The sequence below is a fragment of the Salvia hispanica genome, chromosome 2 (genome assembly GCF_023119035.1).
Source record: "Salvia hispanica cultivar TCC Black 2014 chromosome 2, UniMelb_Shisp_WGS_1.0, whole genome shotgun sequence".
Taxonomy (NCBI): Eukaryota; Viridiplantae; Streptophyta; class Magnoliopsida; order Lamiales; family Lamiaceae; genus Salvia; species Salvia hispanica.
In genome coordinates, this window is record NC_062966.1 from 19,488,354 (window position 1) to 19,502,631 (window position 14,278).

Consider the following 14,278-nt stretch of genomic DNA (forward strand, 5'->3'; position numbering starts at 1 on the left):
TCGAAAAGTCATAGACCTTTTATGCAGTTAACTCTTTTACTAATTATCTGTATGAAATACCGTATATAGTTGAGGCCCACAACTGTGAAGCCCGTATATAGTTGAGGCCCACAACTGTGAAGCCCATAGAGATAAAGCTTAATAAAATAATTTAATAGCTTCCATCGTCTTCTTCATATGACTCCATTATTTCTTGTTTCCGCCATTTCCTCTTCATCAGGTCACAGGTATGTTTCTTCCCCCAATAAATACGTAAATAAGAAGGGGCGTTTTGCAATTTTTTGGGTACCTACAGTTCAAAAAACGCAAAAATGGGGGATTTCAGATGCGTTTTGGTGTATGGTTGGGGCTGTTTTTAACTGGAAAAATGGGTTTTCCAGTATGATTGGAGTTGCCCTCACTCATCGAATATAATCGGCACAGTCACGTTTCTATTTTCCGCGGTTGCGGATCTCTCTGCCGGACGGAGGTTAGATTTCACGTAGTTGATTGCAGATCTGTATATTGAAAGAATCTAATTCCTCTGTCAGATTTTATACAAATTTTTTTTTATGAGCATCATGTTCTCTCGGGTTTTATGACGATTTAATTGAAAGAATTGACGATGCAGTAGAAAATTTTGATTACCTCAAATTTCAGTTTTTTTAAGGATTTTTTTTTTACCTAAAATTTCGATATATTTTTCTCATACTGTATTGAAATTTCAGTTAAGCTAAATAACAAACTTTACTTTTTGCAGCGTGTTAACTTTTGTGGAAACATTGTCTTTCCATCATTAGTTGCTCTAGAAAAAAAAAAATCTAGAACGCAGATGGGTGAGATTGATGACATTTCGGAGTCGAAAAGTGTAGTCTTCGTGACTGTTGGAACAACTAGTTTTGATGCATTGGTTAGAGCTGTAGACAGTCAGGAGGTCAGGGAAACTCTGTTTAGAAAGGGCTATACGCACCTTGTCATTCAAATGGGCCGGGGGTCTTACATCCCGTCAAAGGTATTGGCTAATAGACACATGGTATTTGAATTGAGTTTTTTTGCATCAAATTCAGTTTTGAGAGCAATGAAGCAATGTGTAGTTGGTAGAATACATGAAAATGAGCTCTGGAATAATGTTTATATTATATCTGCATTGTCCTTGCATTACTGTAAAGTTATTACCTCTCGGCGGCAAAACACCTTTGAACCAGTTTGTCTATGATGCATTTATCTCACCTCTGCTGGTCCTATGCATTCGTGAGTTTATCTTTATATTTATAGTTCAGGAATTTAATGTTCATGGCCTTGTGGAATATATGATTTTGTTATCTGGCTCCTTTCTGCTTTCCGAAGCCAAAATAGAAACTTTAGCAGTGTGTTTAAAATCTAAAAGTTGGGTTTAACACCAATTGTTCACTTAGACTGTCAAGGCATATTCCTCTGTTGCCATCTTGTCTGATTATTCTAAACCTGGCACACTGTCATTTCTAATCTTAATTTAATGACATCAACTTTCAGTGTAGTGGAGATGATGGGTCCTTATCTGTTGATTATTTTACATTTTCATCAAGCATAGCTGAGTATTTGAAGTCGGCATCTCTCGTAATCAGTCATGCAGGTAACCTTTGTCTTCATTAAGTATGTTCCATTCAAATTGTATTCTTTACCTCAGAATGATGAGAAGCTATTTCTGCCTCTTTCAATTTGTATTCTCAAACGTTCTCATTATATGTGAAAAGAATGATGAGAATTTCTGCCTCTTTTTCTCCGTATTTCTCTTCTTCTCATACATAGATTACCATCTTACTTAATTAGTATACTTTGTTGAAAAGTTTCTCCAATGTGTTTTGCACAGGACAGATTGTGGGCTATTGATGAATTAATCCATGTCTTAGTGTATAATCAAATGTGTATCTCGTGTACTATCGTTCTTATTTGTTCTTAAGTCACATAGCTCCACCACGTTACTGATATTTATTTTGTTCACTAGGTTCTGGGAGCATATTTGAGACGCTCCGACTGAGGAAACCCCTGATTGTAGTCGTGAATGAGGATTTAATGGACAATCACCAAAGTGAGCTTGCTGAAGAACTGGCCAAAAGAAACCATTTGTTCTGCGCTCGGCCTCAAACTCTTTATGAGACCATTTCTGCTATGGGTCCAAATTCTCTTGTACCTTATCAACCCGGTGATGCTACGCCGGTTGCTAAATTTATTAATAGGTTTTTAGGTTTCGTAGATGAATGATTATCAAATGTAAACTCTACTGTTCTGAATACAGATGGTTATCTTAGAATAAAAACAATGATATTCATATAATATAGTCGTCATTTTATGCTCCTTCTTCATCATATCACAATCTTGCTCCTACATAAAAGCGCAATAAGAAGTGTAAGATTACCTTTAGATATGTGCAAAAAGAATTGTCCCACATATCAACATCAACTTCCTTGACTTATTTTTTCTCTTTTACTATAAATAAGTAGCAGCCAAACCCAAAATTCTGAGAAGAGCATTCAAGATATTTCCAGCAAAATATCTGAAAACAAGATCTTTTTTTTTTGGCAGAGGTATGTGTTACAATAATCATATCCTCATAATATAGATAATGCTGCATGAGATGAATATATATAAATATATATATACAAAAGTATACTTGTACTTTGATTAACATACTTGTTCAAATCCAAAAACATGGAAAACAGGGATGTTTCAGAAGAACTAGATGATTGGCAGCAAGTGGATGAAGAAGGAAATTCCTCCGCTGTTAAAGACGACTTCTTCACCAGGTCATCAGTTTTTCCACCCGGAAATCATGAAGATTTGCCAATCACTAATCAAGGAGATGAGCGTCAGCAGCTGCAGCCACAGGAACCGATACATCTGCCAGCACCACCAGCTGCTGGTGGTGATGGGGTTAGGAGGTGGATGAGACTTCATGTGGGAGCCCTGCAAACTGGGTTTTTTCACATTCTTGGTGGGTTGAGGAACTGTGCTACTTGTAGAGCTGGGCTGTGGTCTTTTGCATGTATGGCAGGTGGTGTTGCTGCCGTGTTACTGCTCTCGTTCTGGAGGCGGAGAGTTCTGATGTGGTGGCAGAGGCGGTTGGAGTTGGACAGCAGCAAGAAGAGTCTCATGGCTGTCATAGATGAAAAGGACAAGGTTTTGATTTATGGTTTTCTCATCATCTTACTTTTCTTTTTCTTTTTAAACTTCTCATTCTTGGTTTGAGTATTAGAACAAATTTGGTTGTTTATTTCCCTAGTTCAGTAATAGATTGATAAAGGTTCAATGTGACCATTTTTGGAAAATCACTTTAAGAGGGAATGTGAAATACATATAAAAGAAAAAACACAGTTGTTGAATATGTAGTAGATGTACATTTTTTCTGTGTTGAGTTGGATCTCTTATATCTTTTGCTGCAACTCTGCAGAAAATCAACCAACTACTTCTCCACATTGCTCAAATGAACGAAATATTGCTAGCACGTCGGAGGGTTCCTGTTATTCGAGTGAAATGACAAAGTGAACACAGCGAGCAAAGGAGAGATGGTTCATAACAACGCGTTGTCTGGTTCAGAAGTCGAATAATGAAAGCGTGCTGTTCAGCTTATACATAGAGCAAACTAGTAGATTTTGGGCTGTGTAAGTTGATCTTTTAGACCTTTTATCCAGTATGATACTTGACTATAGTTGTTGTATAGATAATAACATCAGACTATTGTATAAAAAAAGGCTGATGAAATGTGATTCAGATTATATACAGTCTCAATATGTTTCAAAACGAATAATAACAGAAGCCCTCCCTATATATACACTGTCTGAGACACATTAATTTTATCTGTATGCTCCAATGGCCTACTCGTCTCATTTCTGATCCTTTTCACATTAGGGCTTGAGAGCCCCCTATGCCTAAAACCATACTTCTCCAGCATCTGATCATCGGCAAAATTGAACGCCCTCTCCATGTTCCTCAAGCACGACTCAAACGTGTAATCTCCATAACCAGTGCAAACTTTGCAGCCAATAAAATGAGTAATGAAAGGCCATCTCTCGTCTCCTAAACCGGGGTGAAACTTGCGTTCATACTCCTCGTACCTGTCAACTAATCCCACCCAGTACCCATGGAGATAGTATGAATTCTCCAAAAACACCCTATCCATCCACTCATCCCTTCTTGAGATGAGCAGATATATCAGTGCAGACTGATCATCTGCCTCAAATGCTGGCCTTCCCTTCAAATTCTCTGTCAGAATCCTCCCCGCCTCGTCTCTGGCCCATCCTCTCGGTCCCATTCTTGCCCAGGCGTCGAGCAGGTCCAGCGACCACTGGCAGTTCCTAAGCAGGAACACCCCGGCACTCAGAGCAATCCAAGATTTCTCATCGAATAGCAGATTTGGATAGCCATGAACAACCATGTTGTAACCTTCATATCTGTAAAATGGGACCTCAAAGAACATATCAGTGAAGAATGCATCACTATCCATCCACCAAATCCATTCCATTTCTGGATGTGAAAGCATCAGCTTCCTAATCAGAGGCAGCTTTACCCAAACACCAGACATCACCTCATCAAAAAAGGCCATGTTGTACACTATCTCAATGCTGTGGAGTCTGCAATAATCAATCTTGTTCTTGATAGACTTGAGCAGGTAATGATCACCAATGGTACTGTCGCAAGGGTATGGCCCCGACCCCGTCACCAGCATGATCCTAGGATTCTTGCTCGAGAAACCGGGATGCTGTTGGAGAAACATCTGCCTCTGACCATCCCAGTTGGTGATCTTGGGGCCTAATGTGTATGTTTGGTTTGGTGTGATCAAGGTTGTGGAGTTACCATCTTCATCTTCCTCGTTGGATCGAATTTGGGCTATGAACCGATTAGCCTCTTCCACGTAATTTGTGGTTGAGATATCTGGCAAGGAGGAATGCAGTGAGCTGTCAATGGTGCTTCTAAAGATGAGAAGAGTGACCACACCTGAGAGGATTGTGAGCTTGAGGTTTCTGCTTCTTTGGCCACCTTGGTGGCGGCGCTTACCACCACGTGTGGTGGTGGCTGAGGCGGAGACACCCTCAATAGCCATGCTGATCAAGCCAAGCAAATGTGGAGTGTGTGAAGATGAAATGATATGATAAATGGAAGGAAATGTGAGTACGTGTGACTTCAATCAAAATGATAAATTGTGAAGTTGAGAGACTAACTCTTTATTGATGTAAGCTTGCAATGATGTGTGCATCCATTCAATGAGATGAGTAGAAATTGGAAAGTAATCAAACTTCTGCTCTAACTAACTGCCATCATTTATTAAATGCTTCATTATTATTCTTTTGCTTTGTTTCCTTCTCATTTTTTTTCTTATAATTATTTGGACATAGTAATAATTAATAGGAATATTACACTTTAATGATCGATCTTTCCACCATTTCACAGAGACGTATAGATTAATAAGAAATAAAGAGTAGATATACTCCAATAATCTAAGAATTAAAGTGTAATTTTGCCTTATTAATATAGTTTTCTGTTTTCTAGAAGGCAAACGGCGTCGTTCGTTCCACAAACAACTTCTCTCTTTTCTTTCACCTTTTTTCTTTTCAAAATTAAATCCTCTCTCCTCTTTTTTTTTATTTAATTTTCTCACTGCTCCTCGCCAGTCAACAGGAAATCAATCCACCGGCGATTTTGATCCTCAAATATCGCCGCCGGAAACCTGGATTTCCACTGTCAAAGCCTCGGATCTACTCTGCACTAGTCTTCTCTGTCTTTCGTAGGTGAGTATACGCACGATTATTTCTCTGAGTTTACGAAACTGATCTTACATATACTGTATAAAGGAATTAGGAGCTCCAGTTTAAGTATCACATTTCTGCAATACTTTTTTAGGGCGCGGACCATGATTTGACTGCTGAATTTCAACTTGTAGAATGTTTTCTGATTCTTAAACTTTGGTGCTTCTATGTAATGGAGTTAGTAAATGTGGATCAGAAACTACCAACTAATGTATGTTGCATTGTTTTGAACAATTCTATCAAATGATCTAAACTGTTCAATACTATTCAATCAGCCTGTAACAAAATCTGCTGGAAAATATGGATTATTCATTTTTAGAGTTCAAATGGAGGAAGTGTTTGCTTGTTTCTGGTCTTTATTATTGTATATCCTGTATTACGATTTCTGGCAATTCTCTCTAGGATTAGTTGTGGTATAGGATGTTGAAAAAATATCTCAGTTTGAGATGTTTCTCAAGAAACAATTGAAGCTGTGATAAATGATAATGGATTTATTATGTATGGGCTTAGGTGTGTGTAGAACATTTACTTCTTATGCTGCACTGCATTTGCATAAAAAGTTGTTTCCCAGTTTGAAACTCATATGCTATAATCTATACATGGAAAAGAAACATATATGCTGAAACCTTGTTTATACTTTATAGTCTCATAGTATTGTTTACACAATCTGTTAAATTTTGTATTTATAAAAGGATGGTATCCATGGGCTGCTGAATGTCCTGATTTGATTCCAACCACATTTTATTCTGCTTGATCAGATTACTTGTTCAAAGGTGCAATATTCTCTTAGCAATGGGACGTTTAAGGTTACAATCTAGCATCAATGCAATTGAAGAGGAACCCGAAGACTGTGAGGCTACCTCTGCTAATAAGGCTGCAATGGGATCTATGATTAATTCAGAGATAGGAGCAGTACTGGCAGTCATGAGAAGGAATGTGAGATGGGGAGGCCGTTATGCATCTGGTGAAGATCAGTTGGAGCACTCTCTCATTCAATCTCTTAAAAACTTGAGAAGACAAGTATTTTCATGGCAACATGACTGGCAATCTGTCAATCCTTCCTTGTATCTCCAGCCATTTCTTGATGTAATTCGGTCGGATGAAACAGGGGCTCCAATTACTGGTGTAGCACTGTCATCTGTGTACAAGATTTTGACTCTTGATGTGCTGGATATGAATACTGTCAGTGTTGATGATGCTATGCATCTGGTAGTTGATGCAGTTACTAGCTGTAGATTTGAGGTAACTGATCCTGCATCTGAAGAAGTTGTATTAACCAAGATACTTCAAGTTCTATTGGCTTGCATGAAAAGTAAAGCATCAGTGATGTTGAGCAATCAGCATGTTTGTACCATTGTGAACACCTGTTTCCGAGTAGTACATCAAGCTGGTACCAAAGGCGAACTTTTACAAAGGATGGCTCGTCACACAATGCATGAAATTGTTAGATGCATTTTTTCGCATCTTCCAGATGTTGACAATACAGAACGGTCACTGATAAAGGGAGGCGGTTCTATAAAAAATGAGGTAATAATTTTCGTCTCTCTTTCTTTTGGATTGTAATAACACTGGAGAGGAACTTGGTGATTGATTTTTAATGATCAGGCATGTGGCTAACATTTGGACAAAAGAAAATAAGACTGATCATGTTGGAGTTAATAGGGACACTGCCACTTGATAAAACTTTAGTTGGATAGGCTGATTATGTTCACTCTTATTTGCAAACTTTAGATTGCGTTTGTGTTGTATCTACTTGTGATGCTTGTAGCTCAATTAGCATTGTTGATAATTTGATATATGTAGGACTTCGTGGCGATTGATCACTGATGCTGGCTTTTTTATTTTTCTTATTACATGTGGAACCTTACGTGTTATCTTTTGCCACAGGCTGCTGGACTTGATCCTGATTACAGTTTCAGTAGCAACGCAGAAAATGGCAGTGGAAATTCTGAGTATGATGGCCGACTCTCCTCTGGAGTTCTGAGTTCTGCATCTGGCCTTATGAGCAGTGTGGTGGATGAAAGTACTGCCAGGGGTGACAATGGGAAGGATGTAGTTCCATTTGACTCGCATTTAATGACAGAACCATATGGTGTACCCTGCATGGTTGAGATTTTTCATTTTCTCTGTTCGTTGCTTAATGTTGTTGAGCATACAGAGACGGGTCTCGGAGCAAATTCGATGTCATTTGATGAAGATGTGCCTCTATTCGCGTTAGGTTTGATTAACTCAGCAATTGAATTAAGCGGCCCTGCTATGCGACAGCATCCCAGATTGTTGAGTTTAATACAGGATGAACTGTTTCGTAACCTTATGCAGTTTGGGTTGTCAATGAGTCCCTTGATTCTTTCTATGGTCTGTAGCATTGTTCTTAATTTATATCAGTGCTTGCGCACTGAGCTGAAACTTCAGCTTGAAGCTTTCTTTGCCTGTGTGATCTTGAGACTGGCACAACCTCAGTATGGAGCTTCATACCAGCAGCAGGAGGTTGTTATGGAGGCACTAGTTGATTTCTGTAGGCAGAAAACCTTTATGGTAGAAATGTATGCAAATTTAGATTGTGATATAACGTGCGGAAACGTCTTTGAAGAACTTGCTAATTTATTGTCAAAGAGTGCGTTTCCAGTAAATTGCCCTCTGTCCAGTATGCACATCCTTGCGTTAGATGGCCTAATAGCAGTGATTCAGGGAATGGCTGAGAGGATTGGCAATGGATCAACTGGTTCTGAATTAAATCCTGTAAATCTTGAGGAGTATATTCCCTTCTGGATGGTGAAATGCGACAATTATAGTGATCCTGATTATTGGGTCCCTTTTGTTCGCCGAAGGAAGTACATAAAAAGAAGATTGATGATTGGAGCTGATCACTTCAATCGAGATCCAAAGAAAGGGCTAGAATTTCTCCAAGGAACACATCTGTTGCCCGAAAAACTTGATTCCCAGAGTGTGGCTTGCTTTTTCCGCTATACAGCTGGACTGGATAAAAATCTCGTTGGAGATTTTCTTGGAAATCATGATGATTTTTGCGTTCAAGTTCTGCATGAATTTGCAGGAACATTTGATTTTCAAGACATGAACCTTGATACTGCATTAAGGCTATTTCTGGAGACTTTTCGGCTGCCTGGTGAATCTCAGAAGATACAAAGGGTGCTTGAGGCATTCTCTGGGCGATACTATGAACAATCACCTTTGATCTTAGCAAATAAGGATGCTGCTCTCTTGCTGTCGTATTCCCTCATCATGCTTAATACTGATCAGCATAACGTACAGGTGAAGAAAAAGATGACAGAAGAAGATTTCATAAAGAATAACCGGCACATCAATGGAGGCAATGACCTACCTCGCGAGTTCCTAACTGAGCTCTATTACTCCATCTGCAAGAATGAGATTCGCACCACACCTGAACAAGGAGCAGGTTTTGCTGAAATGACTCCTAGCAGATGGATTGATTTGATGCACAAGTCCAAAAAAACATCTCCATACATAGTTGCAGATTCCAGAACCTACCTTGACCATGACATGTTTGCTATCATGTCTGGTCCAACAATTGCTGCTATCTCTGTGGTATTTGATCATGCAGAATATGAGGATGTTTACCAAACATGTATAGACGGATTCTTGGCTGTCGCAAAGATATCTGCGTGTCATCATCTCGAAGATGTTTTGGATGATCTTGTTGTGTGTCTGTGTAAGTTCACAACACTCTTAAACCCCTCATCTGTAGAGGAACCTGTTCTAGCCTTCGGTGATGATGCAAAAGCTAGAATGGCCACGGTTACAGTTTTCACTATTGCGAATAGATATGGAGATTTTGTCCGTACTGGTTGGAGAAATATTCTGGACTGCATCTTAAGATTGCACAAGCTTGGCCTTCTGCCTGCTCGTGTGGCCAGTGATGCAGCGGATGATTCAGAGATGTCATCTGATCCTGGACATGGGAAGCCTCTTACAAACTCACTTTCTTCTGCTCATATGCAAACGATTGGTACACCTAGGAGGTCCTCCGGCCTTATGGGGCGATTCAGTCAGCTTCTGTCTCTTGATACCGAAGAGCCAAGGTCTCAACCTACTGAACAACAACTGGCTGCTCATCAACGCACGCTTCAGACAATCCAGAAGTGCCATATAGACAGCATCTTCACAGAGAGCAAGTTCCTGCAAGCTGATTCCTTATTGCAGCTTGCACGGGCACTTATATGGGCTGCTGGACGACCGCAGAAGGGCAATGCATCGCCTGAGGATGAGGACACTGCGGTGTTCTGCCTGGAACTGTTGATTGCAATTACTTTGAATAACCGTGACAGAATTGGGCTTCTGTGGCCAGGTGTTTATGATCACATAGCAGGTATAGTTCAGTCAACAGTAGTGGCTTGTGCCTTGGTTGAGAAGGCAGTTTTTGGACTTCTTCGCATTTGCCAGAGACTGCTTCCGTACAAGGAGAATCTGGCCGATGAACTTCTGAGATCACTACAACTGGTTCTCAAGCTTGATGCTCGAGTTGCTGACCAATACTGTGAGCAGATAACACAGGAGGTCAGCCGCTTGGTGAAAGCAAATGCTACTCATATCCGATCTCCAATGGGGTGGCGAACCATTGCTTCTTTACTTTCTATCACTGCTAGACACCCTGATGCTTCCGAATCAGGATTTGAAGCCCTCTCATTTATAATGGCTGAAGGAGCCCACCTAGCCCCAGCAAATTTTGTACTTTGTGTGGATGCAGCTAGGCAATTTGCAGAGTCTCGCACAGGACAGACTGATAGATCGGTCCATGCTGTGGATCTTATGGCAGGATCTGTTTCTTGTTTGGTACGTTGGGCCCAAGATGCTAGGGAAGCCATGTCCGAAGCAGAAGCTGCAAAATTGTGTCAGGACATCGGTGAGATGTGGCTGAGGCTTGTCCAAGGATTGAGGAAAGTTTGTCTGGACCAGAGGGAAGAAGTTAGGAATCACGCTCTCCTATCTTTGCAAACGTGCTTAACAGGGGTAGATGAGATCTGCCTTCCTATCGGCTTCTGGCCGCAGTGCTTTGAAATGGTGATATTCACAATGCTTGATGACTTGGCTGAAATTGCTCAAGGGAACCCTCAAACTCAAAAAGAATACCGAAACATAGAAGGAACTCTCGTTCTCTCCTTGAAACTGCTCACGAAAGTGTTCTTACATTTGCTCCAGGAATTATCACAACTGTCGAGCTTCTGCAAGCTGTGGCGCAATGTGATTGGCCGGATGGAGAAGTACATGAAGCTCAAGGTCAAAAAAGGTGAGAAGCTTCAGGAGCTTGTGCCAGAACTTCTCAAGAACACCCTGCTTGTCATGAAGACGAAAGGGGTTCTCGTTCCCACTAGTACTCTCGGGGGGGACAATGTGTGGGAACAGACATGGTTGCACGTCAATAAGTTGTTTCCCTCTCTCCAGTCGGAGGTGTTCCTAAATCAAGATTCAGAGCTGTTGCAATCTAACGAAGGTGATACCACTGCAGGAGAGACGGGTGATGCTTAAAACAAATGCCAACGCAGGTAGAGATGATACGCATATACTTGGCTGAGTATAGTACTATATTACAACCTTGTGTCATTTTTTCGGAGTGAATTATATCATTTAGACTTAGTGGTAGTAGCCGAGCCGATAGGTTAAATTTTGCAAATTTTCAGGTATGTATCTCTTACAACGCTGAATTTGCCTTGGTTTTGGTCTTCTCTAAGTAGGAAGACTATTTACATTGTTACGCTTACTTGTGCTCTGATTATGTACAGGAAGCTCAGTGTATTATATTCGGAGTCTCTGTCTAGCAGACTGCTTATATTGTACATAATCTGAAATTCTAACTTTTATTTCGACAATACTGTCATTTGATTATTGTTCAGTTCTTAGTTATTGTCACGTTAATCGATTGCATATTAATTTTTGTGATTTCCTAATACTCCCTCTTTAATATAGTTGTGTTCCTTTTTAAAACATTCTAACAATAAAGAATCATTTAAATTTTCGGCAAAAAGTAATATTATTATCTCCAATTATTCTTCGTATCGAAAAGAAACACAATTGTTAACAAGAAAAGAAGGGAGTAGTATGTTAGTACGAAACTGTTTACACTATTGCAAAACTTTGGGGCTATAAAAAATTAATAATTAATACTGTAAATGGCAAATAATGAAAAAATACACTGTTCAATTCAAGTTTTTACCACCAATTTTGAATATGTTGAAAAAAATATACTGACTTTTAGCGTGAAGTCAATTTCTCACGAAATTGAATTTCGTCATATCTGAATTTATACGGTATGCCAAAATATCCAAAAATGATGACGCCTTGATCTGAGCTAGCATATCAGAATGTTTAATTAAACCAAAATGATATTGTTTTCATATATCGACTTATCATTTAAACATTAATTTTAGCATATCATCTCCACATTATTTAAATTTGTCACTAGACATACAACATAAATTTTAATCTTATTATAATACTTGATCGTAAAAAATGACTATATAATAAAAGTTCATGTATTTTCCATACTACACCTTATATTTTTCACTACATTTAAAGTTAGGTGGTAAAGATATGAAATGAGTTCATTTTCCGACTATTAGAGCATCCACAGTAGCCGATACCCTGCGCTAGCTGGTACGCTCGCCGAACTATTGCAACCGGCGAGCGCGGAATCGGCGAGAATTTTGGCAAGCGCTAGCCGGTTCTCGGGCATTGGTCGTTCCGCTCGCCGCCATTGTAGGCTGACGATCGGCCAGCGCAATTTCTTTATTTTTTTTAATTAAATTTTCGAAACACTATATATACGCGATTTTCACGTCATTTTCATTCGCACCACTTGTTTTGACGAGTTTTCTCTCACTCTTAATTTCTGTACAAGAACAACAACGCGAAATGAGTAACGTGGGTAGTAGTAGTGGTAGTAGTGATGAGGAGTATGAACGATAAATGGACGAAGCATTGGAGGCCTATACGGAGGGTGAGATAGACCGGCTGCTACAAAGGGCTATGCAGCCGGCGGTACCTCGACCTCCACCCGTTGTCCACCGCCGAGTAGTGATTCCTCAGGATCACGTAGCTGCACATCAGCGGCTATATGACGACTACTTCGCAGAGCGACCGCGGTTTAACGCCAACATGTTCAGGCGGCGTTTTAGGATGCGCAGGGAGTTGTTTATGCGTATCGTTGAAGCTTTGGAGCGTCGATATAAGTGCTTCCGCTTCAGGCACGGTGCGGCTGGCAGACCCGGCCACACCCTTATTCAAAAGTGCACTGCGGCAATCGGGCGGTTGGCATACGGAGGCGCAGCAGACATGTGGGACGAGTACCTCCACATCGGTGAGACGTCTGCCCTGAAATGTCTGAAGCATTTCGTGAGGGCGTCGTTGAAATATTCTAGGACCAGTATCTTCGAAAACCTACCCCCGGAGACTGCCAGGATCTGATGCGGATGCACGGGGAGAAGCATGGGTTCCCCGGGGATGTTAGGCAGCATAGATTGTATGCATTGGGAGTGGAAGAACCGTCCCGCTGCCTGGAAGGGGTTCTACACCACCGGCTACAAGGGAAAGAATCACACGATGATCCTCGATGTCGTAGCTGATTATCGGCTGTGGATTTGGCACGCGTATTTTGGGGTAGCCGGGTCGAACAACGACCTCAACGTCCTCAACTCGTCACCCCTTTTCAACGAGCAATGCCAGGGCGTCGGTCCGACCATCAATTTTGTCGCCAACGGCAACCGGCATGATATGGGCTACTACTTGGCGGATGGGATATACCCTAGGTGGCTCATCTTTGTGAAGACGATCAGATGCACAAATGAGGACAGGAAGGCCTACGATGAAGCCGGCCGCCTCCAGGCACATGCGGACATGCGCCAAAGTGGATGCGCATATATAACTCCAAAAGGATTTAATTGAAGAGTTGTGGGCGCAGAGGATCGCACGGCGATAGTTATTTTGGTTTAATGTATTTTTTTTTATTATGGTTTTTTTTTAATTAATGTAATTTTTTTTATTTTAATGAAATTAATGAATTTTTTCGTATATGTGTCGTATGTTTAATTCCGCATTTTGTGTTTAATTTCGTAAATGTATTACTCCCTCCATCCACGAATAGGAGTCCCATTACTATCCGACACGGGTTTTAAGAAATGATAAGAAAAGTGAGTGGAAGAAAGTTAGTGGAATAGGGGTCTCATTTATATATATTAGTTTTAAATGATACGTGAGTGGAATGAATGAGTTGGTGGAATATGGGGTTTCTTTACCATTTATGGTATTTTTGAACCGGGACTCCTATTCGTGGACAGACCAAAATGAAAAACGGGACTCCTATTCATGGACAGAGGGAGTAGTTGTTTATTTTAATAGTGTTGATGATGTGGCTAGCCTATTGCTTGTTGTGATGATATGACAGAAAGAATTTTAGTAGTGGATAATGTGGCAGGAGGAGAAACAGGCTAGTTTATTAGCTATCGATAAATAGTGATGATGAATGGGAGCGAATTGAAATTTCTCAAAGA

General features: G+C 40.4%; 4 protein-coding genes across 6 annotated transcripts; 3 read left to right on the top strand and 1 right to left on the bottom strand.

Annotated features, from left to right (window-relative positions):
* The first annotated feature begins 143 nt into the window (after nt 1-143).
* LOC125207638 (UDP-N-acetylglucosamine transferase subunit ALG13 homolog) lies at nt 144-2,313 on the top strand. 3 transcript variants are annotated; one of them, XM_048107061.1, is made up of 5 exons: nt 144-227; nt 381-469; nt 740-991; nt 1,492-1,591; nt 1,964-2,313. In XM_048107061.1, the coding sequence occupies exons 3-5, from the start codon at nt 812-814 to the stop codon at nt 2,218-2,220; spliced, it is 537 nt and encodes a 178-aa protein (XP_047963018.1). In that variant the 5' UTR covers nt 144-227; nt 381-469; nt 740-811; the 3' UTR covers nt 2,221-2,313. The 3 variants fall into 3 exon arrangements, with proteins under 3 accessions (XP_047963018.1, XP_047963020.1, XP_047963019.1); XM_048107063.1 differs by lacking the exon at nt 381-469 and having other exon boundaries at nt 189-227; XM_048107062.1 differs by lacking the exon at nt 144-227 and having other exon boundaries at nt 234-469.
* A 285-nt stretch (nt 2,314-2,598) lies between these two features.
* LOC125207637 lies at nt 2,599-3,737 on the top strand. Its single transcript, XM_048107060.1, has 2 exons — nt 2,599-3,135; nt 3,407-3,737. The coding sequence occupies exons 1-2, from the start codon at nt 2,668-2,670 to the stop codon at nt 3,491-3,493; spliced, it is 555 nt and encodes a 184-aa protein (XP_047963017.1). The 5' UTR covers nt 2,599-2,667; the 3' UTR covers nt 3,494-3,737.
* Nucleotides 3,738-3,773: 36 nt separating this feature from the next.
* On the bottom strand, nt 3,774-5,056 carry LOC125206421 (probable xyloglucan 6-xylosyltransferase 5). The gene has a single exon (XM_048105674.1). It carries the CDS (start codon nt 5,054-5,056, stop codon nt 3,779-3,781), a length of 1,278 nt encoding a protein of 425 aa, XP_047961631.1. The 3' UTR covers nt 3,774-3,778.
* Nucleotides 5,057-5,584: 528 nt separating this feature from the next.
* Nucleotides 5,585-11,602, top strand: LOC125205905 (ARF guanine-nucleotide exchange factor GNOM-like). Its single transcript, XM_048105098.1, has 3 exons — nt 5,585-5,741; nt 6,518-7,286; nt 7,647-11,602. The coding sequence occupies exons 2-3, from the start codon at nt 6,552-6,554 to the stop codon at nt 11,259-11,261; spliced, it is 4,350 nt and encodes a 1,449-aa protein (XP_047961055.1). The 5' UTR covers nt 5,585-5,741; nt 6,518-6,551; the 3' UTR covers nt 11,262-11,602.
* Nucleotides 11,603-14,278: the final 2,676 nt, after the last annotated feature.

Coding starts and splice junctions, on each gene's coding strand:
- LOC125207637 (XM_048107060.1), top strand. CDS start 2,668: ATGGAAAACAGGGATGTTTCAGAAGAACTAGATGATTGGCAGCAAGTG. Junction 3,136..3,406: donor TCATAGATGAAAAGGACAAG/GTTTTGATTTAT, acceptor GCAACTCTGCAG/AAAATCAACCAACTACTTCT.
- LOC125206421 (XM_048105674.1), bottom strand. CDS start 5,056: ATGGCTATTGAGGGTGTCTCCGCCTCAGCCACCACCACACGTGGTGGT.
- LOC125207638 (XM_048107061.1), top strand. CDS start 812: ATGGGTGAGATTGATGACATTTCGGAGTCGAAAAGTGTAGTCTTCGTG. Junction 992..1,491: donor GGTCTTACATCCCGTCAAAG/GTATTGGCTAAT, acceptor ATCAACTTTCAG/TGTAGTGGAGATGATGGGTC. Junction 1,592..1,963: donor TCTCGTAATCAGTCATGCAG/GTAACCTTTGTC, acceptor TTTGTTCACTAG/GTTCTGGGAGCATATTTGAG.
- LOC125205905 (XM_048105098.1), top strand. CDS start 6,552: ATGGGACGTTTAAGGTTACAATCTAGCATCAATGCAATTGAAGAGGAA. Junction 7,287..7,646: donor GCGGTTCTATAAAAAATGAG/GTAATAATTTTC, acceptor CTTTTGCCACAG/GCTGCTGGACTTGATCCTGA.